Genomic DNA, 27,679 nt, shown 5'->3' on the forward strand with positions numbered 1-27,679 from the left:
AGAGGGAAAACATGCCAGCATTACTTCAGCTAGACTAATGACTTCAACAATAACCACTGAAGTATTTCCAGCTACTGTCAATGCTCTAAGTATTTAACTCTGTGCTGAAAATGTCTTAACTACCGACAGTCAGCTTCTCAGAGACTGACCCAGAGGTTCATTTCTGATAACAGAAGTCATTAGAAAAACAGATAGGGTTTGGTTCTCATCCCTTTTACTCCTCGTGTGAATTAAAGCTAAACATATTGATGCAAGTGGAATTAGAGGTTATAAAACTCAGGAGAAGTTAGGTCTCTAGTACTGCTCAGGGTCAGTTAAAGGGTTGCAGATTTTTGGACAATCACAGTAATTTTCCCATTTAACAGCCAAATATCAATTGAGTGGAGTTTGCTTATTTGAAAAGTATATATCCCTCCTCCTTTCTGAAGCAACTTCTTCCAAAATCCAGACTGTTCTAAAGGCCATATTTCCTCCTTCTTCTCTCTCCTGAGCCCTATTCTTTGAAGTGATGGAGCTCGTAGCCTCCTCATGCCAGATGGTCTTGATAGAAAGACAGGTCCAGAAAGAGCTAAGGTATATGATCTGGAAAACTTTAGCTCCCCATCAAACAGCAGAACAAGTTAACCCACTCAGGTTCCTTACTGAATTTTGAATGTTAAGAGAGCACACAGCATCCTAGTTCAGTCTAAAGTGACTCTTCCCTTACTGACTATGACAACAACTCTGCTCTTCACTAGTTATTACCTACTAGGTTGAAATATTCTGCTTGTTTGTAATCATAGGCAAAAGTATAAAAGCCACTAAAAGCATATCTACAGTTTGGAGAGAAGTAATACTTATACCAGGGAATAATTTTGAAACATTGCACAAGTCAGAACTCAGAACACTTTTAAGTTTGCCTACCCTAATGGAACCTGCCACACAAATTGTTATTATGTGCATTTTATGCCTAGGAGTAGACAAGCAGGAGGGTTTAGATGCGTTGTGTAAATGCTGTGTAACCTTCTACAACTGGGGATGTTCCTGTAGGCCACAGCAGAGAGCTGCATGGAGCTCAGAGGGTGGTCACACTGCAGGCAGGGATGTTCCCTCAGCGCTGTGCTGCAGCCTGGCTCATCAGCCCTTCAAGCACAGCCTAAAATAGCATAATAAGGATACAACATCATTCTGCACAGCCACAACACTTGCTATTGCTTGCCTTGGTTTATCCAGTTCTGCACTGTGTCAGCACAGGAGACACTTGGAGACAAAGTCCCAATTACAAAACATGGAGAAAGCACCACTGCCACTGATTAAAGTGAGGGGTATAATTTACATAATAAGGAGGTTGAAGTAACAGAAAAGGAGGGCTGTCATAAGGTAGAGGATAAAGGCATGTAAAGCATAACAGATTTCCACAAACTGCCATGCTGGGGATCTCAGCCATGCCATGTCACAGGGAGAGGCACCACAGAAACCTCCACTAACATTTTTCTAAGTATTCAGTTGCAAATTTCTCAGTTGGAAATGATAAAAACTTGTTTCTCAAGCAAATCATCCAAAAAAGAATAGCTTCCCTTCATTTATTGAAAAGTATATATCCCTCCTCCTTCCTGAAGCAACTTTGGGAGATGCTTTGGAGAGCATCCAAATCTCTCATAAGAAGGGTCTAAATTTGAGTTCAAGCAAGCATAATCAAGATAAACATCTTGATTATTAAACAGACTGAAGTTTCAGAACCATTAGGTAGATTTCCACAGCATGTTAAGGATAAGCATGTTAAGGTCTGAAAATTGGACCATTTATTAGATATGTGGAGAAACACTGCAAGCTTTTTTTATGAACTGGACAAGAAGCTGGTTTAACAAAAGCAACCATAAAGACTGTTACTTTATTTTCAATCCAGGAAAACTATTATATCATGTATCAAATGTTTTGTTCATTAAAAAAAGTCACTGCCTTTTGTCCTCTGCCCAGATCTCTGGATGTACCAGCACAGGCAGTTCTATAGGATATCCTTAGTTTTACTCCAGAAGTCCTAGCTCAGTCAAGATACTCTTGGGAAAGGTTTTGTGTGCTCAGATTAAACGTTTTGTTTGTTTACTCAGTAAAGAGGAGTAGGTTTACCTGTCAAACCTAAACACAGACTATGCACTAAGAAAAGTAGTGTTTTAAGACATTTATTTTTATTTAAGACATTTATTTTCAAATGGTCAAGTTCTTAAATATGAAAATACTGGATTAGAGCTTACATTTTCAGTCCAGCTGCCTTGGCTCCAGCTCAGGCAATGTAAAGTTAACCTCCAGGATCTCCTCCAGAGACCCACTGAAGGATCTGCAATAGGGAACAGCTACAGCCACAGAAAAGGGCAGGTTGAGGATGGAAGAGCAGCACGTACTGCGGCAAAAAGGGTAATACCATGCTTTAAAAAGGTTGGTGTTTTACAGTGGGCTAACTCTTGTTCAGCACTTTACCAGTCCTCAAATCCACCCAAAAAGTTAAGTAAGGAAAGAACATGCCTTTCCTCTTAACTTGTGAACCCATATTACATCCGCTACAGGCAAATGGCAGAGCCACCATGTAAGAGAAGAATCAGGAAAGAAGGAAAAATGTTTTTAAAGAAGGTCTACTTTTAGGCCATAAAACTGCAAGATAATTACAAGCTTCTTGAGGAGCAACAAATTTCTTTAGAACTTCTTTTGGTGCTGGTTTTAGCAAACGGCTGCATTGTTGTGTTATTTTATGTTTAAACATACCCTACTCTGATAAGCCACTGAAGCCTTTAAAGACTTCTCATCTTTACTGCAGACAGCACTTTGATCTCAATGCCAGAAAAGGTCAACACAAGAACTTCAGAATTAGACTTGTTTATATCCAACATACAATACAAATAAATGAATGTGGCAAGGACATCCCCGGCAGATTAAAAAAGTTCTACTTAAAATGTTTTTGTTTTTGCTAACCATTGTGTGAGCAATGTCATCATCAAATCCACCGAAATTCACTTATTGAAGCGCTTTCCCCCTCAAAATGTTTCATCGATCATAGCCCAGAAGGGCTCTGTCACAGGATAATTGCAACTTGGCTTACCAACAAAGAGCATCCAAACGTCCTCAGCTTCCTTATCTATACAACATGCTGGGTTGACAGCCATTTTATTAGCTGAGATATTGTTATCCCCCATCAGATAAAATAGTGTGTTTTGTTTCTTTGATGTTTTCTGTCACTGCAGCAGAGCTGTCATTTTCAACTGCATGTTTAAAGAAAAACTGCAGTGGCAGCTTATGCTCCTTCACAATACCACTGCTTACAAACATCTTGCATAAAGAGGCAAGAGGTGTACTAACTGCACTTTATCAGAAAGAGATGAAGAGCAAATGGAATTTCTGTCAGTTATTTGTAATCACAGCATAATTGTGGAGTCATCACGCTTATTATCTACATTTATTTACTTGAGAAAGAAAAGATGACTAAGAAGTGAATTTCCTTTGAATGGACAACCAATTGAGAAACCACCCAAAAATCATTCAACCATCTCTGTTCTCCTGCCTCCACATACAGCATTATTAATCCACAGAATATTTAGTGAATTAAAAGAACATTTTGGGGTAACTGCTTATATTTAACTCCTCTCCACAATAACTACAGCTATTACAGCACTCAGAAATAAATATTTTACTTTCACATGCTTGGTTAGATCATGCAGATGTTGAAGGCTAACAAAAAATCTGTCATGCAGAGAAATATGCAAACCCATTTAATTTTCTATTTAAATCCTTCCTGAAAGAGTAGATTCCTCTTGAATTTCTGAACAGCAAGCCTGTTAACCAAACTCTGAAGGTGGAAAAGCCTTCTTTTCGACACCAAGCTTATCTTGCTTTACTATCACTGGGCAATAATTATATAAAGTGCTGTAGACACAATTTAACAGTTTGACAATTGACAGCTGCTACTGAAGACTTCCATGTAGGCTAGGAATGGAGAAGTGCTGTGGAGTCTCTGGTGGACTTCATGACAAATAATGTCCACATCTTTTATGTCAGCTGTGCTCTAGCTGCTGGAGAATGCTGTTGGGATGATAATGGGAACAGTAAAATTACAAGTCATCAGCCCAATGGGAAATATCATCTTTGGTGGCTGCTCAACAGGAGGTTGCCCCTGGTAACAAACAGCAATGTAGGTAAGTGTAAATTGTTCTGGCAGATACAGGCATCTCTGTTGACCTTTACAGTTCTACACATACAATATGCTTCTAGAGACTTGAGGCATTTTCATTGGTGTTGAATCTAACAGCCCCAACCATTATGATTACTGCCCTCACCCAACTCCCAGCCCTAGTAATTCCCTGAGAAAAAAAGATGGGTTCTGCTACATTTCTCCAGTTTATGTTTATCTTCTCTTGGAAGACAGACCCTGCTCATTACTTTACCCAGCAGCCTCCTTTCCTCATTTTTCACCTCCATCTGTGCTCCAGAAGCCATGTCCACAACTAGAGGTTGTGAGCTGGATGCACCCTTAAAAATGTGACCTTGAGAGACTTACATGTTTCAATTTCATTTATTGACTTTGCTATAGACTGTAGGTGGAAGACTGGGGAATCACTTAACCTGCCTTTGTCTCAGTTCCCCATCCACAAAATCCTTTCTTCTACCTTGTCTGTTTTGATTTAAGCAAACAGACCCAGACTCCTAGAGGTCACATGTGCGTCGATAGCAATATGGACTTGTTTGGCACTTTGATCTTGTTTGGGTAAGCATAAACCAAATAATGAATCCTAAGAAATGAAACAAACTGAAAATTCCTTTCAAGTACTTCTCCCCAGAATGTTTTTACTTTGAATGAAAAATGGTGCAGGAAGTTGCATAGTTAGAAAGTACCTTTTTTCTCCAATAACGAGAAGAGATAAAAAGGAAAAATTCTGTGATGGATTCAAGTGGGTAGGAGATTTAACCTTGAGTAGCCTTTGATACCACAGAGAAGTTACACATTGCTGTGCTGTTGTGCCCATTTCTGAGAACTGGAAATGGTCTGGAGACACAGGGGGAGCTATTCCAGCCCAGCCCACAGATGCAAACAGATGAAACCCTTCCCCAGAGCAAAATATTCTCCTGTGGAAAAAAATTTAGCAAGGAATTTAAAGCATCAATGGACATCTTTAGGCTACAGTGCTCAGTGCTTTAAAAATGCCTTCACTATGTGAAATGAGTACTTTCACAGCACTAATTTTATTTTACTTAAAGCTTTCGCTATTGAAGTCACATTAACAACTCTAATAGTCAAAACCTGTACAAGACAAAAGTAAAACCAAGAATCAAACTCATAGCAACAAAATCCCACTACATAAATTGAAAGAAAATCACATATTTTCATGTTTCCAGTTTCCTGTTTTGCAGGGTACATCCATACACGAAATCTGATTCACAGATACAGAGCTTGACAAAAAACCTTCTATAAAACCAGCGTTTCTACCACTTTGCTCATAAAGTTCATTGGTTTTCCAATTCATCATACACATTCAGGGTATACCACACACCAAAGCTTTTGAAAATTAATAAAATATTCAGAATTATAGAATTTTGCTACCTAACTTCATTGACGTGTTAAAATTCCTGCTCAATAAACTAACAATAAAGAGAATAGGGGCCAGCAAATAGTTGCTGGGGAAGTCAAGGGCTGATAATTATTCATTTCATTAACTGGACACGTTCCCTCAAGCAACAGCTACTGCCACAGTTCAGACTTACAGCTCTGAATAACACCTACTGACAGACAGCTCATGCCTGCCTACCTGCTCCATAGAGAAAGTAGCTATGTAAGGGTTCCACCTTGCTTTATGCATTTAAAAAACATGTAAGTGCTTACCCTTGCCTGCTCTTTTTCCCTTCTGCTGCTCATTGCCACCATGTGGCATGCACCATGCACCATGCTCATACCCTGAAGCAGGCTGTCAGTAGATACCTCAATGCTGTTGCTACTTCCTTCCCTCTTAATAGCTAGTTTAAAAAAGAGGTAGTAAATTGGCATCTGGAATACTGGGGCACAGGAAACTACTCAGCTGCAATGGAAATCTGGTGTGTGCCAGGTGTGATGAGTTCAGGAAAAAAATCAGAAACTTCCACAAACTAACTGCAAATGCCAGAAGCACAGCACAGTGATAAAAGGGGATCTTCAATGAACAGCATGGTCCTTGGTCACTTACAAAGGATTATTCAATTATCTAATAATTAAAGCTTTAGATAATGTAATATTTGTTAAAAAGAGGAGGGGAAAAAACAGCAACAAGGACTTTGAGCAGATGTATAACTGACACATCTGGCTCCCTTGATACTAGCAAACTGTCTCTTTCAATATGTTCCATTTGTTCTCCTGCCAATTGCTGATCTCTTGTCAATTTACTCTCAAACTTGGAAGAAAATTAAATGGTTTGATGACATATTGGTTTCTGTATTTTATCTTTGAAATGCAAAATACATATTTCAATAAACTTAGAAATGTTTTACATCTTTGAAATCTTTGCCATTGTAAGATGCTGGGCTTGATCCCCATCTGAAATATAAGGGCATAACTCCATCTAACTAAATGAAGTTAGGCAGTTTATCACAGCTGGTGATCTTGTCCATAGTTTTTCCACAGATTAACACAGAACATGTCATATACTTATTTAGAAATATGCAGTGTGAAAGGCAGTGACTCCCTATATGCTTTAGGCATGCTTGAACATACCTATACCAGATCATTGCCTAAAAATGCTTCATAATAGCCTTAAATACTCAAAATGAAATGACAGAACTGTCATCGCAGCAAATCACACAAGGAAAAATGATAGCAGCATTAACTGCATCAGCCACTTGCTCTATAAAGGTTATTAAAATGATGGAAACAGTATGTTGGCTATGCCATATATGCAGGCAAAAACCCCAGCAGGTTTGATATCCCATGCTACAAGTTGTAATTTATATGCCTATAATTTATACTATGCTATAATTTATACAACATTTATCAAAATACTGGCTGGAAAAGGCTGGTTACTGACTGAGGTATTCTAATTCCTTGCTCTCTGGCTACTTACTTCTTTAGTCACAACTTAACAAACGGATTTTGGCAGCAAAAGCAGGGCTTTGACAAATGCCTGTATTGCACTCCTTGATATGCTCAGGACCATCTTGGTCCTGCCAGCAATAAGCATCCCAGTCTATTTTTCAGTGATGCCTCAATTTCACTTGGAACTCTGCCAAAGGGATGGGGACGTATAAACATAATATGCCTAATACATACGGGAGTCTGCTGTGCTTAACCCAGCTGCAACCATTTTTGTTCAAACACAGGAAGAAGAAGAGGAGAAAGTCAGTAGCAATGTCCTTCATTGCAGTGTTTTATTATCCAGGACCTGAAAGGCAGTCCTATACAGTCTAACCATCCTGAACAAACCCACATTCCTCTGGACCTGAAAAGCACCCTAATCACCCAGCTGCAGGCAGTAGTTGAGCAGAAATGCATCCCTGTCCCTCTTACTGAAGCTACCTTAGTTGGCAAAAGCAATTCAATCACCCTGATCCTGTGAACACCTCTCTCCAGCTGGGCTGGTAGCATCTTTATGCGGGAGTTGTGATATCAGGTTTCAGCCCTAGGGATGCTTAATGTATTTTATCCAAGAACTGTTTAAAGAAAAATAATCTGTCATATAAATGAATGGAAAGAGGCTTATTTTCAGAGCCACTGCCAGTATGGATGGCCAATATAGATGGGATTGCTTACATTTAGGCATCCTTGACTGAAAACAATGGCTTCCCTCTCTTTATGCTACATTTACCCATCTGTAAGGCAGACACGTTACAGTTTATCTAACTCAGAGAAATGGGATAATACAGCTTTGGCAAAAGAAAAGCTCCATCATATTGCTTTACTAGACATAAAAAGGTAATATGAATATATGATTTTAAATCAACATTAAGATAGTGTAGACTCCAGGACATTTATGATATTGCTTTGGCTGTATAATGTAATTCATTTTCTAACAGGTCTCTTGCTGTGCTTGATATTCCACAGAGCCAGCCTATGTTACAAGCTGTACGTAGCTAATCTGCTGAGAAATCATAAACGACACTTTATCCCTTATTATTTTTTTCATGAGAGCATTGTAGCAATTGGCGAAATCTTGGCATGCTGGAATCACATAGCCATGCTGACACACCCCAAGTTAGTCTGCTTTAAATATTCTTTAATTCCAGAGGAGGAAGGTGCTCCAAAATCTTTTAAGACCTTCATATCTGTTTTAAAGCTTCCTTTTCTTTTTTTTAACATTGTTTATTATTATTTTTTGTTGATTTGTTTATTATTATTTTTTTATTATTATTACTACTACTACTTTTTGGTTTTGTTTTTATTTTGTTTTGGTTTTCTTCTTTTTATTTCCTTCTTTTGTTTTTGCATAGTCATATAAGGAAAAATCCCATTACGTTATTACCTACACTTTCCTGAGTCTGAGCAGGGTATTAACTGCACTGGCAGTGAGTTTCCAGGATGAAAGTGACAGCAGCTGCCTCAGTGATTGTCCCCAGTACAGGAAGTTTGTCTTTGAGAGCTCCCGGGGCAGGCACTCAGTACTGCAAGGAACAGGAATCCCTTGAGAAGTTTATGTTGTGGTTTTGTTTTTTTTGTCCAGGAGCTGGACTGAAAATTTTGTAATATGTACAAAGTGTCCACATATTCCTTCCAAGTCAGCCATCACATATTTTCAGTAGCATTGTTTTCATAGGATAATCCTTAGTGATACACAAAAACCTGTTATCTCTTTGATGAACGAATTTTAAAGTCTAAGGATAAGCACAGACAAGCGACACAGAGAAGACAGTAAAGATTTGCAGAAGGGTAACAAGAGCTGGCAGAAAAGAAAACCAGTTTCTTTAGAAGTAGCTTCTCAGGGGTCATCTCCCAATATAATTTAACTGTATAAATCTACATGTGTGTAAATTAGTACTAAAATTTCTTTAGGCATCATCCCTAGGAATTATTTCAGAGAGTTGGATCCCAAGGTCATGACGATATAGACCAGATCTTGCTGGATCAGACACTGAGAGCTGTCTCCCATGACAGTCCTGGATACTAAGCCACTGTTAAATGTCTGTCTTGTCACAGATTTATTTGGTATGTGCTTGAAACTGAACCATGTCACATATTTGGCAGGAAATGTAATCCTTCCACAAAGGGGATTTGATCCTTGGTGTGATCCTGCAGTTCTCAGTTAAGAACAGCTTCTGGTAAAGCCAGTGAAAGGTCTGTCCATGTATTTGTGTTTTGACTAAGGGACAAACCCCAAACATGGGGTTCTGAGAGCAAAATCTCCTGCCCACAGTAATCCACAATTCCCAGTTGGTGTGAGAAGAAATGGGCAACAGATATAGACTGCACAGTGCACTATCATGACGCCTACAACTGAATTCATACAAAGAAACTGGATTATTGTATTCTAAAGCCTCAAGTGGCATGAGATGCAAACAGCAGCAAAAGCATTACTATGAAATAGAACAAGGCACATGTCCTGGTTTGAACAGCACCTGACAAAATCATGGAATGAATGACAGCTTAGAGATGCTCCCCTAGAGCCAGCAGGTGCAGAATACCCCCCACTGAACTGACTCCCACTTTTGAGATTCTTTGTCTTACCCTGCTTCTTTTTTCTGTTCAGACCATCATGGCAGTCCTCCAACAGCCATGCCATGCCTTTCTGTTCTTTCTCTCTGACTGTATGGACTGGACTATAGATCATCCCATCTCCCTGCCATTCCTCTGGGGATTCTCCTCACATGTGTCACCCTGTTGCTGAAGGTGCATTTGGGATAAATGTCCCCCTTTGCCTTAAAACCCTAGGTGTGAACCTCAGCAATTGCTGAAAGTTGTCCATGAAAAAGGGAAAGAGAGGAAGAGCAACCTGCTGTTATCTTCTTATACGAACGCTCCCCATATCTTCTAAAACAACAGAATAAGTATTATAAGTGTAAAAATAATCTGGAACAACAGAAGAACCGTGACCAGTAAACAGTTTGTATTTTCAAAGAACATATAATGGCAGGCAAATCTAAATGCTTCTTCACCATTTTCTGGGTTTGTGTGCAGAGGAAACAGTAGCTGCAATTTATCTGAGCTGTAGTATAGCATTCGCTACAGTAGCTCACAAAATCGTATTAGAAAAATAATTTATAATGTCTTGGACAAGAGTGCTGTCATGTGGATTGAAAACTGGCTGAAGGAATGTAAACAAAGGATAATGAGTCATGACAAACAGCACTGCACTGAGCTGTGAAGAGGTATCCAGTTGGGTTGCCACAGGAGCTGGTATTAAGCCCAGTTTTATTTTACATATTTATTGATGCTCTGGAAAAAGAGATGAATAGCCTGAGAATTAAATTCACAGATGATGCTAAATTACTAGATGCTGTTAACACCAGTCAGGAAAGAGATATTATACAGAGGGAGAGCAGAAAAGATGGGAATGGGAAGTCAGTGATCAGATCTACCTATACATATATATGCGGGAGGGTTTTATGTCTCAACTGATAATAATGGGAGCCCACGTAACAGACCAGCCAAAAGCAGTTTATATCTGATCTGTGAAATCTGTAGAAATAGAGAAATAATAACAAAACCAGATAGGATATTAATTCTTAATTATAAACTTTCTCTGAAAGATCCCAGAAAAGGCTTCACTCATTTTCTAGCCTCAGTAAATTTCAACATTTGGGATTTTCTAAGATTTTGCCTGGTTGTATGCCACAGAGTAGCATACAGCAATGTAATGCCACTGTATTATGTCAGTTTTCTGAGGAGAAATCAGTGGTAAAAATCTTAACATTTTCTTTGTACATGTTACTTACTCAAAATATTAACATGAAGAGAGAATTAGAAAAAAAGTCACACAGGCAATAAGCTCTTAGAGGGATTTCACTCTCCACAAGCAACTCAGCCCTCCAGATTGAATCTCTTTAGAGGTGTCAAAGTAAAAATAAATTCTCTAGGTATCTGGAGCAGCTGCCTAATAATTCTACCATAACAGAATAATAAAAAAAAATATTTTGTTTTCAATTGCTGTGCTCTATGTGCTATAGAAAAAAACAGTGAAGCTATTCCATTGTCCTGATGTACTTCAGTGAAATTATGTGCAGAGTGCTTAACTTCAATATATTTTTTTATTTATTTATTATCCATCAATAGAACACATTTTTTATGATGAACAGGATCTAGATCTAATTTTTTTTAATTAAGTTTTTGGACCTTTACATAAATTAAAGGAATTCAGATGGTTTTAACACATTTTAAATGTAATTGACAGTGTGGTCTATATACGTGTGTATTTATAAAGAAAATTTCCCTATTAGTTTATAGCCCAAGGAGTAGAAAAATCTAATTAGACTGTAGGTCTAACGAGACATAAAATTTTGCTTCTTATGATGACATCATATTACTCAATATGAAGCCAAGCAAAATAGATAGGAACATCTCATATAAAATAGTTTATGAATACTTGAAGCAGACAAAATATTTCACAAGACCTGCAACTGCTGAGACCTGGCCTCCTACCATTTTATGTTTTGAGTTTGCTGTCTTTGCTGGCTAGGGAAACATAAATTCAAGGTTAAATTTTTTTTTCATTACTCAATCCAGAGTAAAATTACCCTTCTGGGTTGATTTTTTTGTACCTATGAGTTGACATTGTAACTTTTTGCATCAGATTACTTATGCAAAACTTCCAGCTTTTTAAAAACTTTTAAAAAAATATTTTTTTTTTTTATTTCATGGAAGACAATACTGAAGATGTGTACACTTCAATATCAGTCCCATGGAAAACCTTAGCACAGCTAATAAAGCAACCCATTAAAGATTTCATTATACTTTACTCTCCTTCCTGCCTGGCAAAGATTGATACAGAAACTTGAGAAAAATCAACTTGAGAAAAATGAGGGTGTAAGTAATTCACACCCAATGCCTTCAGTTTGCTTCAAGTTATGACAGAGGACAACTTCAGCAAGGGAGTGAAAATCATGTCTGGCTCCAAGTACAAATCCTGAATGCTTGAGGATCTAATTTCAGACACTTGGCATGGTACAGAGAAGAGTCCGTCGATGACTGCCTTGAGAGATGAAATGAATCAGCCTTTTGAAATATCTATCACTGCCAGTGGCCACTATTTTTTCATATAAGTATCCCCAAAGAGACTACTAAGGGATCAAGGTTAAAAATTTTCAGGAGAAGTTTAGTTGTTTTGCTATCCAAGTAAATATGAATTTTGGTTTTGTACAATGCTATTACTTGCATGACATAAAACAGTGGTCTGTGGATGCTTTATTTTTAAGGGTATGTTACATCTCATAAAATTCTTAGGACTGGCAAGGGAAAAATCCCTGGGCATGAATCTCATTTGATGAAAACTGGTGTAGTTACTTTGAATTTAGTGAATGCCTTTCAAAGATGATAAAAAGTAATTTCAATGAGTTTTATTATATTGTAATTTTGCCTTTTTTCTCAAGAATTAAATACTTTTTTTTTTCTGGGGAATATTTGCGGACACATTTCCTTCTACCAAAATTTGTCGAGAAGTTAAATCCAGATTTGCCCAGAAAAGTTATGTCGAGCTTGTTTCTGGCAGCTATCTGGCAGCATCCTTATATCTGCACAGCACTGTCATTATCTCACAAAGTCACAATACTTTAATTCTGAACCACACTATTTTCCATAGAGGCAATATCCTCAGTGCTACTCTGAATGCTAAGTGTCTGGCTCTGGCTGTATTCTCTACATTTTCTGTCCGTGAACACGTAGCACATGGCCCCTGATTACTACTTTTAAATTGATCTGTGTCTGCTATAGAAATATACTGCTTCATAAAAGTATTTCAGAGTATCAGCTTCCAAATTAATGATTTTTCTCTCAAGCTCTGACTTTGAGAGTTTGCAGTACAGCATCATGCAGTCCAGCTACTTGAATCAAATTGAAATCCATCCATCTGCAATTCAGATCCAAATTCTTTCAATGCTGTTGGCTCATCTCTAGGCAAAGAGCAGCTGTTGTCCTGTTAAAGCGACTGTAAATAATTCTAACTTCAAGAGTGAAATTCACCCTGCTCCACTGGGGGCCACTTAATCCCCAGGATGCTCCTGGGTTTGGTGTTCAGCTGGTGGGTAATTGGTGGAGCTGCTGCACCACAGCAGGTGAAGCCCTGGCCCTGGCAGAGTCAGGGCAGAGGAGAGGGGCTCTGCCTGGGAGCTCCGCAGCCAGCAGGGCACTGGGTGCCACCTGGGTACCAAGGGACTTGGGGTCATTCTGCTCTGCCAGAAATCCTGACTCATTATGCTAACTGCACAAGATGCTTGTACCCATACACTCCAGGTGACGAGGTGAGAAAGGCTGGGTTTTCTTTTTCATGTTGTGACCATCTCTCATTTTCCATCCCCAATGAGCCTCCTACTGTGCTTTTTTAAAAGCGGTTATATGCATTCTGTCAGACAAACAGTACCACACCAGAGAAAGACCTGTTTACAGCAGAGCTTCAATAAAGTGTCTAAATTTTCTGAAATTTCTGATGAAAAGAGATGGGCCCTAACCAAGAAGGAAGGAACTTGTTGTTAAAGCAACTATATCAGAACAGCAGATGAATCATGATGTGATAGCACTATTTGAAAGAATGTTTTGAATGGAGCTGTCAGCAAGTATTTTAATAGCAAGTCTTCAATTTCTGCTTTATGGGGTTTTTAACCACCAGGAAGAAAACATAAGTAACAAGAAGGGATTTAGAAATTGTTTAGTGTTTGGCTGTTCAAAGAAAGAAAAAGAGCCCTCCGCATGCACTGCAGATAATGAAAATTGCCATTATGGGGTTTTTTTTCCCTCCATTTGCAGATGTTAAACACTGTAATAATGCAAAGTCCTTATGATTTTCTAAATCTTCTCAATAAGGAGGATATTATCTACTTATTTAATTACTGAATCTCCGACGGCAAGGAGCTGTTACCACCAGCAGCTCCAGCTCATTCACATACTTTCCCTCCCTAATTAAAGGGTCTTTGCGGTTAAAAGTGAAGTAATAAATCAATCAAAATCCAAAACTGCCAAGAGATGATAGGAAAAAAAAAGCACTTCAGGGAGAGATTTTCAATTGCTCGGCACCCACAACTGGGATTATTCTTTTGAAACAACTCAGTCCTCCTTAAGGCACCTAGGATAGAGCCAGACAGTTCAAAAGTGCTCAGCAAATATTTCTTTGGCAAATCCACCCCTAGCTGTGGCTTTGTGTCCTACAGTCATTGAGGCTTGCAAGAGTCAATCACAATTCACCTCTCTGTTGGAGGAAAGTCATGAGCATCACCTCTTCTACAGGAAATTATAACAAAATACATTACACTGTATTCATCTGTGCTCTTGCCATAGCTTATTGCAAGAAGAAGAAAGGCATCAGGTAGAGGAAGCTATTATTTTTACCACACTGCTAGTGAAAGCAGCAATAGCCTCACACTTGTAGTGTTATTGCAGCACTCAATGTCCATATTGCAGCACAGAACCCTTATTAGATCGAATACTGGCTACAAGTTGAATGGCACTGTCTGTATGGCATTCTTTGAGGGTAATGTGCCATTGTCAGATTTAAAGTTTTCTGAGTGTTCATCAATGAAAGGCATAAACTTGAGTAATAATTCAAGAGCACTTTATAGCTAATTAAAGGTGAAATAACTTTCTCTGGAAGACAGAATACAGCTCAGAGACCTTTTAGCACATCCCTCCCCTCCCAACAACCAGCATTTGGTGGTATTAGCATACTACCTGTTTATTCAAGAGGATGTACAAAAAGTTCAGCTAACAGTTCTTTTCTTTGTAACTAACAGCTGTGTAAATATTATCCCAGCCTCTCCTTTGACATTCATCTAAACCTCAGACCTTGTGTGCAAAATGATACAAATGGAGCTGAGCACTGCTGTAGCCACCACTGCCTCCCAACGCACCTCAGACTGTGGATCTAGTTTCTCCTGTGAGTGCTGTGATGCTGTATGATTCACCTCTGAAGCAACCTCATTTCTTAGACAGCTTGACTAAGAATTGCTAAATTTTAACTGTAAAGCTGAATATGGTGAAAGTTTTGTTAAATCTATGTATCAAGATTTGCATGAAAATCCCCCCCAAAAGCAGGCAGATTGCAGCTTTGCATTGTTTATAACCACTATCCTGCATAGTTGCTATCTTGATTAGCCCAGATGAAAAGCTGTGTTAAGTTTTATAAACTTCTCCCTATGTCTGTTTTCAAGTCAATACACTTTTGAAGGCTATTTGCCATTCCCATTTTCTCTGTGGTAGTTAAGATGAAATTCTTTCTGTATGCACCAGACAGCCCTTAAACAATGGGACAGAAATATTGAGATTTTTCTATTGCACAGCAGGTCAGATTTATGAATTGATGCATGCTTCATCACAGCTCAAAATAATGAAAAGTTTTGGATAGGTACAAAGGGCCCAAACATGTTCACCTAAGCATCTTCAGCTTTCACTGAACTCCATTCTGAACTTCCTACAGGCTGATTTTGAAAAGGTAGACCTTCCTCAGGATCAGTACTACCCACCCAAATTATTCATTCAAGACAAAAAGTAGGGCAAAGCCTTCACTGTAGTATTATTTTCTACCTACCACTTTCCCATCATCACAAAAACCATTCAAAGGCTCAGAGCTCTTATTTAGACCCACAGAGCTTGGCTGAACTTCTCTTTCAGTTCACACCAACATCCTGAAGTTTCTCTGGGATTTTTTTAGGGTCTCTGATTTTAGAGAGATCAGTGATGAAGACCTTCATGGGGTACAGACATCATGGCTGCAACAACTCCCTGCCCCACAAGACATTCCTGACACAAGCTGTGAGCCAAGGCTGTGCTGCCCTCAGCCCATTTGAGCTTTTTGGGGATACCCATAACCCCTTACAACATGAGCACTGGACTCTTTCCCAGCCTGGGACTGGACAGGAGAAGATAAGGCAACATTTCTGGGAAAGGACCTGCAGCTCCTCTGCATGGATGGGGCTGGAGAGAAGCAGTGCTCTGTACAAATTTACCTTTTCTCTGTCTTCCTTCAGTAACTTTCTGGGAATGAAAACTGTAATTCCTCATTCCAATTTAATTCTTTAAAATCGAGATTCAGGAACCTTGCTGCAAATAAACATTAAATATATAAACATGCAAGTCACCACCTATGCTTATGATCTCCCTCCCTGTAACTTATGTAGATTGCTGCCTATGTGCATAGCTTTCATTACAAATAAAACATAAAAGCCAAAGCATATCCTGAATAGCTATTTTTCTTTATCACAACATCATTACAAGCAGCCTACTAACATAAACAAAGATTGGACTCGGCTGTTTTTGAACAAACAACCATTTATTGTCAAGGCCTTTCAGGAGCTTCCATTTTCCTTTTTGAAAAACATGATCTTGTGCCAACCTAACAAATGGATAACATTAAGTAATAAGCAAAATAATGGGACACCATGCCACACTGGTTTATAGACAACTTTAGGCTGTCACAGTTGTACAAGTCTAAGCTAAGGCAGAAACCCAGTTAAATAAAGCCTACATATTAAATAAAAATCCCACCAGCAGAGTCCCTCAGGGCATAGCTGCTGTTCCTAAACACTACAACTGTCCTTTCAAGCAGGAAGATGCACAGCAATAAATGTCCAAGGGCAGAGCAGCCAAAGTGCTGCTCTCTCCTCCCCGCTGCTGGAGCAGTGTGCAGGAGAGCACAACCAGGGAGCCTTTTCCTTGGATCAGTTCCTGGCACAGTGGCAGAGAGCAGAGGCCAGAGCTCTCTCTGCCCTAAATGAGCAGCCACACGTGCAGTGGGCAGATCAAAGGAGAAGCCCCCTCACCTCTGCTGCGGTGGCTGCGCAGCAGCAGGTGAAGCTCTGGCCCCTGATGCTCATGGAATGTTAATTCCACCAGAAGTCTCCATTTTGAAGTTACCATGAATCTCTTAAATTTTGCCTGAAGTAATCACACAACAACCTATCCATTAGACAATGAACAGAGATTATTCAGCTTCCTTGTACCCCAGCAGCAGCAGCTTCCTTCCTGCCAGTGATTGTGGTCGTGATTAACTGCGCAGTTCAAGGTGAAGGAAGAATGCGGTTCCAGGCATATATGGCTTCCTTTAACCTCAGCAAAACACAGTACCAGATATTTCAATTAAGTGTGTACCAAGGTCACGAAATCAATTTCTTATCGCCAAAAAACACTCATACTGTAAATTTCATTTTCAAGCCATAATCTCTAAATTAAATCTGTGTACCTAAAAAATATACAGTTCAAAATCGGAGTTCTTCAGCCCCCTCCTCCTTCTGCTGCCGAGCAGCATTTTCACAAACATCACCTGCCTTTGTGCTCTATATTTAGAGCACAATGTTTGGTCAGATTCTAATCCTAGAGAATGTCATTATCTCTTTCTTTGGCAAATAGAAGCCCAAAGTGTCAATTACCTTCTTAAACTGTTTCATAGACATAGGTCTGAGCAGGGTTTGATATTCTGTCTGCCAACAGCTCAGTTGGCAATTTTTCACAGTCATACATGGAAAAATTGTGCACCAGCATATCATCCTAAATAAATTACACATTTCAAATGAGGTTACAGACAACTTCACCACTCCTGGGTGGCTGATTCTGGAAGAGGAAAATAAACAACAAAAAAATAGGAAAAAACAATCCTTAAGAGACCACCTTTCTACTATTGAACTCTGAGTTATTGAACAGAGACAAAAGTAAAATCAGTATGCCAGGTTGCTGGAATATTATATGGAAATCAATGTAGCTGCACAGAAATTACATCCTCTTCTCTTACGTGTGTAAATCCTTAGGATACTTTCCTTGTTACATGAGTAACACTAACTTCATAGCCTCAAAGGCAACCATAGAATCCGATAGCTGTAGCAGGCTTTACAGTGTGCAGACCTAGGTACAGAATATGTCTCACGGAAGTGGAATTTACAGAAACAATTTATTTCCAATAAATCCCGGTATTTCCTTAACAAAAGCTAATTTGAAATATACAACCACAGAACAAGTAAAAAAATGTTGAGATTGGCTTAATTTTCTTTTTATAGAAAAGACTACTTTCTATGCATATATCTACTTATACATGTGTGCATTTGTGTGCATTCATTACACTTGTATGAGTATATATGCTCTGTAAATACCTTCCATCCTTGTATTGCTTCTGTTGGACCTTTTGGGATCACTTCACATGCTAGAGATACAGGAAGTGAATCATGTCTCTAGCAGACACAAAGTAAGCATACTCAGAGATAATAACTTTAAAGCTCCTTAAATGAATTTTCCCACATCCTCTAAACATGCAACATATTGATTGATTCTTAGGACCATAAAGTGGGATGAAAAGAGTATTTTCTCAAGAAGGGAAATTAGCAGTATTTGGCAAGGGTTAAAACACAGTTTGTATTAAACAAATAAGAACCATCCATGTGCAGTTGATCAGCTTGAAAGTTTGGGTCCATTTTTGAGAGAGACAATCAACTTTTCTACCACATCATCTACATACATTTTTAGATGCAAACAGGACTACTTTAAGAAAAACTGGATATTATTAGATAAAAAAATAGGAACTTTTGTTTCTTCCTGGCCCATTCAAACATGCATTACTGTATCTGTCATGCTCAAATTACCATTTCAAGAAAATGTAAGCAAAAAGCATGGAAAAAACAATAGAGCTGCCTGGTTTTTTTTGGGGGGAGGGGGTTTTTTGTTTGGTTTTTTCTTTCTCACATTATGAATGCTACAAGTCTATCAAGGGCTTGGCCCAAGGCTTGTTAAAATGAAGGTCAATCTTAGAAATTATTATAGCTGGCTGTACCTCTGGCCCAGGTGAGCTGTGCTTTCTGGCAGTAGGAAGGAGAGGTAACCCTCTGAAGATTTCTCTCTATCTCTTTCAAGTAAGAAACAGGGATTTTTCAAATGAGTGAGAAAGCTGCATTTGGGACTTTGAATGTATAAAATGCTTTGAGTCAAAATTTTATGGACTCAGCCGTTTACAGACATAAGACAGTTGGACTAAGACAGACTCCACTGCATTGTTACCTCAAACATCTTGCACTGCTCTCCATCTGACTGATGTTCTTATGCATCCAGACACTGTTGTAACACACCCTCCCCTTTCAAATTCCCAATCTACTCTTAAAAGCTTCAACTAAAATATACATTCAATACCAGCTAGTTACAATAAGCAAAATCAGTCATAAAAACTAAAGACAACTCTACAAAAACAGTTTTGACTAAATGCTAGAAAAGGTAATGGCAATTTTCAGGAGCATAAACATAGCTTCATCCTTTGCGGCTTGAAGGCAACCATACAACAGCTATTTATTCCCCAGAAGTCTACATCTCGTGTACATACAATCCAAATGCACAGAAAAGTGTAAAATCTTACACATGAAAAGCCAAAAGCCATATATAAAGATGTAAGTTCCCAACTGGCCAGAAACCTGCTGTGTTAACCTGTATGTTAATGTCCACACTTTCCCAGGGAAGTGGACAGTCCAGAGTATTAAACTTTCCTGACTAATTTTTCCAGTATTTTCAATTCCATGGTCTACCTACAGGTTTAATCTGGAACATGTGATTTGCACAGCTCTGTGATCGATCTCTGCACTTCAGGAAAAGCTGAATAACATTCAGCTATGTTATGACCAATGAAGGCCTGGAAGGCAGGAAAACTTTCTGCTCCCTGGAGAGGAACTCTGAAGACGTGAAATTAAATAAATGTAATACCTATATATGAAACAAATAGGATGGTGCCTCCTAACACTTCTTAGGATCACCAAAAGGCCAGACACCTAAGCCTGAAGCAGGAATTCTGAACTCAAAGATAACTTCTGCCCTTTCACACAGTCAGCCTCCACCTTGAAACCATGTAAAGAGTCAGCAGAATTTGGAGGCAAAGTGGCAGAGACTGGGACACACAGGATGAGGGAAGAAAAGGAAAAAGGGTAAGAAGGAGTGAGAGACAAGCCCAGAGGCAGAGGAGTGTGTCCAACTGGCTGGGAATCAGTGGTCTGCTTTGGCCTCCCTCATAGCACATCCCAAGTTTTCCAAGCTGTCACCCACTGTGTTGAGCCCTGTTATTTGTGTTTGGCTAAGGCATATCTTGCTCCTGCTGTGCAATGCTAGTAGCAGCTGCAGTTTGCCTTTTTATTGCTTGTGGTATCTGATAGCAGTGAAATGAATTTAGGAAGTGTGTGGATTGGATCTTCCGTATCAGTGATTTCAGACTATTTGGTAAACACAGAAGTGACATCCAGTGATACATACCTGCTGGCAAAAAAAAAAAAGTTAAAAAATTCTTCTCTGGTGAACCAACATTTGGATTAGATTGTTCTCTATTGATGGACACTTCTAGATAGAAAGAAATTATTGCACACAGTGGTTTTACAGGGTCGTGTTAATATGAAAGGTGAAAATACCCTCAGAGCTGCAGAATGACAGTGGTGACACCAGTGAATCAAAACAAACTCAGTGACCACAATAAAAGTTGGTGGTGGGACAGAGCATCACCACCTTAGAGCAAGGAGCTGATGTCTTACAGCAAAGCTCCTTTTTGCAGCTGGCAAAAGCCAGAAAGATGGTCATATGACTCTCAGTAATACAAGAAAATATGTTTGTGTCCAGATATTGAGCAGGCTTTCAATTTGTATCAGCTGAGTTTACACAAATTGCCCTGCTCTAACAAGAACACTCTATTTGATTCAAAATATCACTTTAGAGTGGTATTTTTTTTTTTTATTCCGGAAGATGATAAAGCCTTGTAAACTACACTTCAGAAAGAAAGTCAGTGTCTAGCCTCAATACAGTTTCCTTGAAAGACTAAGACCCCACACAATATTTCTCAAGGAGCTGTAACCATTTTACAAGTGAGACTGATTAATTTTGCAGCATAATTTCCAAGTGACGTTTACAAGGGAATATTGTGCGGGGATATCTGGGAGGGATATTGTGTTCAGACCTTTCCTGCTTGCCTGTACCCTCTTGGAACAAACAGCACTGCTTCATTTTCCTTCCGTATTTTACAAAGTTAAAGTAAACACTGTAATCACACTGTTTACTTTAATTTCCTGCAGTGTGCCAGCAAAGCAGCAAATTGGCAGTCAGCAATCAAGAAGCAGCCAGTATTGAAACAGCAGAGCTGCTTGGGAAAGCATCGATGATGCCAACTCATTTTTTCTTCTGTTTTAAAAATAAAATGTTGGCTTCTATGAAGGATCAGAAATTTTGCATGTTTCCTTTAATTTTCTTTTGGAAGAAAGCTGGGATTATGAGCAACACCTAATTTATATGGCCGACTCTTTCTATTTAAAGAAATGGATATACACAAGTTGCAAGTATATGCTATTTATCTGTAAAAAAATCCATGTTATTTTTGCACAAGAGGAAGTTAACTGGTCTATAAATCAGTCTTATCTGGATATACTTTTATTTTTATGCTGAGTTCTAGCTGTGCTACTTCAATTAGGTGCATGATAATTTGAAATCAATGCCTCGTGCATTCCAACCAGAATACACATCTGCCTAAGAATGGCATCTGAAAAGGCAAATAGTTTTATTTTCAGAGGCTGTTCCTTCCCACCTTATACTAAATAAAAGAAGGAATATAAATACAAAAGAAGAAGTAAGTAGGGTAGTATTTTGTACCTCTGAGGTGTAAAGCTTGGCAAGGTGACTCATTTATGGCTTTCTGGAAGACAATGTACAGAAGGAATTTATTGCCATGCTAGTTATAATTTCAATATATAAAAGAGGCCAGATCTTGCAATCAGTTATTCTCCTGAGTGTGTGCATTCCTGCACATATTCTTACAGAAGACAATGAGATTATGAAGAGAATTAGCTTTTTATTAGACTAGCCAAAGTATGCATTTGGAAGGTCCAAAACATGACCTAATTTAAAGTGGTTGAAACCTTGTGGGAAAGATTGTAAGAGGATAATTATTTTAAAAGCCATGACTTTGACACCAGGAAATTAAATTCATATCTATATGTCTTTATCTATACACAGCAAATCCAATAATCTTGAGCTCTCTGCAGTCATTTAGCCAGCTGGCAAAGGGAGCAAAGTAAAAACTAACAAACCCCATTCCTAAGGTATGCTGACATCAGTGATTCATGATTCATCAATAACGGTGCTGGAAATAAATGTAACAGGGCATTATTGCCTTTTGCAGCATAGTAAACTCCAGGGAAAATGTCTAAGTGTATCACACTGAAAGACAGAGCAAGCAAAGAAATAACTTTCATGAGTATTTAAGAGGTGAGAATGTACCTATAAACAAAAAGGGACAGTTTTCTAGTTATACATGCTTAAGAGGACTAACGTGAAAACTAGCACTCTTTGCTGTTCAACATTTTTATAAGACTTTTAATTGTTTATACCAGTGATCTAGTTTAATTGTCTACCAGGATAAGCACAATAAAGAACTTAGTTCTATGCTATGCAAAATTATTAGTGTTGTTGACAGTAATTACAACTCTCACAAGTTATCTAACTAAAAGGGCAAACATGTAAACATAACATACTGTATATATTCTTTTGCAAAGGCCTGTATTAGCACATAATTGATGATCTCCTTCAAAGGTAACTGCACTATTGTAGTTAAAACCTAAGATTATTCACTAAAGAAAAATGAGGCTTTTCTTTCTTCACTGAGGCTTTTCTTTACATTTTTGTAGCCTTAAACTATGATAGGGTTTAGCCTATATTTCTAATCCTTTTAGAGGCTTCCCAATTAAAATCAGGTTACTTGTTTATGCTATTAGAGGACTATTGTGCAATATTAATAATGAACCATGTAACAAGCTGCCCTAGAGAAATGGTGTCTCCCTTTCCTAGGCAACAGCCACATAGTTCTGCTTCATGGCTTAGCTGGAGGGTAAGGGACTTTGGTGGTTGTTGAGGTGTTTAACCAGAGAAAACATTGGTCTCCTGCAATGAGACTTGCTTCAAACCATTGCCATAGAACAGAAAAGCACCACAAATACATCTAGTAGCTGGTTTTCTTGGGCCGATACTGATGATTTTATTTTAAAGACTGTTTCCAAACTGTGACATTAGTATAATTCTTACTAAACAATAAATCGATACACAAGTGTGGATGTATATTTCACAGTATCAAATTTTCTTTAGATTAACTATAAATGTTTTAATGAATTTGGATATAGATTTCCCTAAGAAAATATAAGCAAAAGAGAAAGTGAAGAAAAGGTACTGTATGAGAAAAAAGAACATGGAAGGTAAAATAAATCCTTCCTCACACAAATGGATCTAATAACACCAGAATGGGACCATCTATTATGGATGGATTTAAGAACATCAGTATTGTCAGTAAAGTAAAAAAAGTATCTTTACTGTAAATTTAATTAATGATACATTATCACAACTTTCTAGAAAAGTACAGGCAAGGTAGTGGATACCAAATCATAGTAGATAAATAAATGCTGGTCTGATTTGTTCCTGGTAGCATCACTAAAAATTGACTTGTTTTTCTTCTTTGCATTATTCACAAGTGTAGGCCTTTGACTCTGCAGACATAATGTGCACTTAACTTCTAAATCAAGCAGCTTACTCATGGTACTAAAAGTGAATTAGTGCAAATACAATACTAGTGTGGTGAAGGCCATTTCTTCTTATTTTCATTTGACCAGTTCAATAGAAAAATAATGACTAACCTCTATTTAGGGCAAGAAATAAGTTCAGTGATTACATAAGATGTGATGCCAAGAAGAGACTGAGAGAACAGTGTTTGTTCAGCCTTAAGAAGAGAAGGCAAAGGGGAAAACAGATTGTTGTCTACAGCTACCTAAGTGGGGGTCACAGGGGTTTATAGAGGAGATAAAACTAAACTATTATTAAAAATGTACAGTAGTAAGTGCACACAAGAGGCAGCAGTTTCAAACTGCAACTAGAGAAATCATGACTAGGTATCAAAAAAATGTTTACAATATTATGGCAGTGAACCACTTGAAGAGGGGCCCAGAGAGATGGGTGATTTTCACCCTTGGAGATATTAACAACTTGCCTGCACAAGGTCCCTTCTCTAAGTTGGATCTGCTCCAAGTGGGGAGCTGGGCCAGATAACCTTCGGTGGTCTCTTCCAAACTAAATTATTCTACAATTTCCGTGATTTCTTATTGTTTATTATTTTAGCCAGCTATTTTTCTCTCTAAGCATCCCAGCTTATAAGAGGGCAGACAGTTTTCATAGGAAAAAAGTCCACACATTCATGGCAAAGAAACTAAAAAAATTCAAGCTAAGGGTGGGCAGTTTACCTGCGCTCAGACCAAAACAAAGTTTCTCTGTTACTGCTAAAAATCCCCCCAACTGACCAAAAAGATGGTCAATATTCATAACTACTTCTTGATACAATGAAAACTGACAATATTCATATGAACTTCAGCTTGCCTGCAGCTGAGCATAGCCATATCTAACAGCAAAAATAGCACTAGAGCTAACGAAAGACAACTCAATAGTGAAGGCAGGGAAAATAATTCTTTTCTTTGAAAGGACGCTAAAGGTATCCAGAGGCAGAGCCCTCTGTGGGATTTCTGAAATATTTCCCTTGCAAGCAACTGTAATGGAAAAATTAATATTGGCTTCACATATGAGCACGTCTCTGTGGCACACATCCCTTCTCAGTCTTTCAGATTAGCCCAGGACCTCTGATATTTGATCATGATCAGTTCTGGTAAGAGAGGTCGAGTGCTATGTGTGCATGGATGAGATGTGAGAGTTGGAGAGGAGCAACCTTCAGAATTCCTGAGTCACAAGGGAAATTGCTGAAGCCAAATCAAAGAAGATACATCATCAGCTGTCATGGAAAAGGGAAGGATCTAACTGAAGCTGGAAAACATGTCGTACTCAGCTGGAATGCATGGTATGCTATATTAAAATAAAAGGTTGAAGAAAAACTGAAGAATTTTCTAAAACTGCTGAAGTTTTTGGCTTTGAGAATATATTAGTGTAAGATGTAGTGACATAAAATTGAATCCTTGAGCAAATGGACTTTTGAGAAAGTTTTTCAAGCAAGCACTTAATAGAAATGCATGTAGGTAAAACATGCTTACCAGAACAGAACTCGATGCCATCTCCTGTATATCCTTGGGAGCAATAGCAGCCTATTATCCCACTCTGGACTTCACACCTGGCATCTTTGTGGCATGTCACATTGCAGCTCACAGAAGTACAACCATAGTCCAGCAGACTGGAAATAAGAACTGGAAAAAAAAAAAAAAAAAAATCAGATTTTTATTCTAAAACCTTCATTCTGAACTCTAAAATCATACAAAAGGAACCCATAAAATCGGTGTATTCCAGTAAACATAACATCATGACAGAATCACCTGTATTGCAGGATGAGGCAAGGGCCACCAACTATGGGGACTGTTTTGGTAAAACTACCCAGTGGCTAGAAACGGCAGACACTGTGGGCTAAGAGCTGGTATGCACCTAGTGTATAATTAGTAAATAATGTAGAAGGTGCTTGTTGATCTGGGTGAAACCTTTGAAATGTTTTAAAGGTGCTCTAGTTCTTTCCAGAAAAGCACGTTTATTTGTTATGTATTCAGTGTAACCCAAACTGCCCGATACACGTCGAATTAAAAATACCAAAGAGTGTTCCCTTATAGGATTTTACATTTTTATAAGCACTTCCATATTTCTGTAGCTAACACATGCATAGGCTGAGAGATTAAACTGACATGTCACAGTATTTACCACATTATAGAATTAGGACTTAAAAAATTCTCCAGATTATTTAATCTCTTAGAATACTGTTCCCATGTTTTGAAAGCATTATCTTCTTTTTTTCCATCCACTGAATGATCACCAAACAGTGTAGCTACTTTCCTGCTCTATGACTGCATAGGATTTTCAACACAAAGAAAACAAAAGAATCTCTGCCTTTGAGAAAATTAATGGCTGACTGAATAATTATACACACCCTGTAACAGGTTAGAAATGAGTCATTTAATTCAGAAGGGAAAGTAAGTTTTGACTTCGTACTTTATGAAATGTTTACAGGACAAAATAAAAGCTGCAGAACGCAAAGCCCTTTTTAGATGTTCTCTTCCCCCATAGCTCTGCTTTTTCCTACCCAAATATGATTCTGGATATTTTCTAGCCTAGCGTTACAATTACAGGTTTCATTGCTTCAGAAAATCTTACTGAAGTGAGATTTCACTCACTGTTTTCTTGGACAAATTAAAACATCATGAAAAATTAGAAAGACTAGAAATTATGCACAATTGTATATTATGCAAATCAATTTAGGTATCACCAAGTTCTATATTTTCCCTCTGTTTGTGATAGAGGAGACCATCTTACAGAGATTAGAAGAGAAGCCTGTAGGACTTTTTTACTATTTGTAACATGTGAAAACTAAAAATCTCTGAGGCGGATGGAGGGAGGGGAAAAAAACCCAACGGAACTCACAGAAAACCACAGTATTTTTACTTTTTTACATAACAAAAGCAACAGTGAGATAAAGACTGGTACTTGTGGTGCTTGGTTTTAGGATGATGCTAACCCTGCAGTTACTAAATCCAGTAGCAAGCTATGAGGACTGAAGCTATGAGGACTTTCAGTCCCACGTACCCAGCAGCTTCCCTCCATCTGCAACAGATTCATTTCTCTGCAGCCCCCATCACTGTTGCCACAGGTCTCCTTGCCAGACCCCACTCCCTTCCCACCTGCCCCTCACTCCCTAGGGAAGGAGATTTCACCTACCTAGGAATGGAAGCAGTTTCATTGGTGTTGCTGTTGCTGTGCGGTGCCGAGTCCCTGTGTCACAGAAAAAACCTCCCTGCCTTAAAATGTATGACCATGTGCAAAATGTGCACTCATGCCTATCAGGAAAGTGCCGTCCTGGTACTGCCCTGAAATTGCTCTTTGTCCTGAGCTTCAAATTTCCAAAACGTCCTGAGACTCACAAGCAGGACAGGGAGAGTCAGGAGGGGTGGAGGATCTGGTCTTCCGGCAAATAGGGAACAAATGAGAGAGGAATAAGCAAAAAATTAAAAGAGACGCAGGAATCTGGGTCTTGCAGGGGATATCAGAGAAGGTCCAGGAGTGAGCAGGTTAGAGGAGCATGGGTTAAAGGAACTGCTGAGGAGGGTGCCTGGGGCAGGGGGAGGATGAAGATGGAAGGGGTGAGCTGCAGCCTGCCGGCAGAAGGAGTTAAGGAGCAGCAGAAATGGTGGAGCAAATCAGGGAGGGTGAGGAAAAGGTGGAGATTAGTAACAAGCTAAGGGTTTACAAGCTCAGAAGTAACCATCTACATGCTTCCTTCCACCTTTTCCTGAAGAGCAGAGTATTTGTGAGCTTCAAAATCTATTTTTTTAGAGACAGCCTTGGCTGACTGCAGTCGTTCTTCCTGATGCTTTCTTCAGTTTTGAGGCAAATCCTTACTGTAGCCAAGCAATGTTGCTTTAAGGATAATGGCCTGTGAGGAGGTACAGGAAATCCACCAACCTCTGCTTTGTGAGGAAAACAAAGACGTATATGCAGGGAGGAAAGAGGCAGGAAGGCAATTGTATGGCTGGGGAGCTCAGGAGCCAGAGGACCCTAAATTTCTATGGGTTTGTGAGACTGAAACAGTGTTGTGTAATTGGACATACTCAA

At 38.8% G+C, this 27,679-nt stretch overlaps 1 protein-coding gene across 1 annotated transcript in view; it reads right to left on the minus strand.

Moving 5' to 3' along the window:
* ADGRL4 (adhesion G protein-coupled receptor L4) overlaps positions 1-27,437 on the minus strand; it is a 73,137-nt gene extending 45,700 nt beyond the window's left edge. The window contains exons 1-2 of the mRNA XM_071750456.1: positions 26,786-27,437; positions 25,126-25,275 (exon numbers count right to left, since the gene is read on the minus strand). Coding sequence (XP_071606557.1) covers positions 25,126-25,275; positions 26,786-26,807 — 172 coding nt within the window. The 5' untranslated portion in view covers positions 26,808-27,437. The remainder of the gene's footprint in view (positions 1-25,125; positions 25,276-26,785) is intronic.
* Positions 27,438-27,679: the final 242 nt, after the last annotated feature.

Source organism: Heliangelus exortis, chromosome 8 (assembly GCF_036169615.1).
Source record: "Heliangelus exortis chromosome 8, bHelExo1.hap1, whole genome shotgun sequence".
Lineage (NCBI taxonomy): Eukaryota > Metazoa > Chordata > Aves > Apodiformes > Trochilidae > Heliangelus > Heliangelus exortis.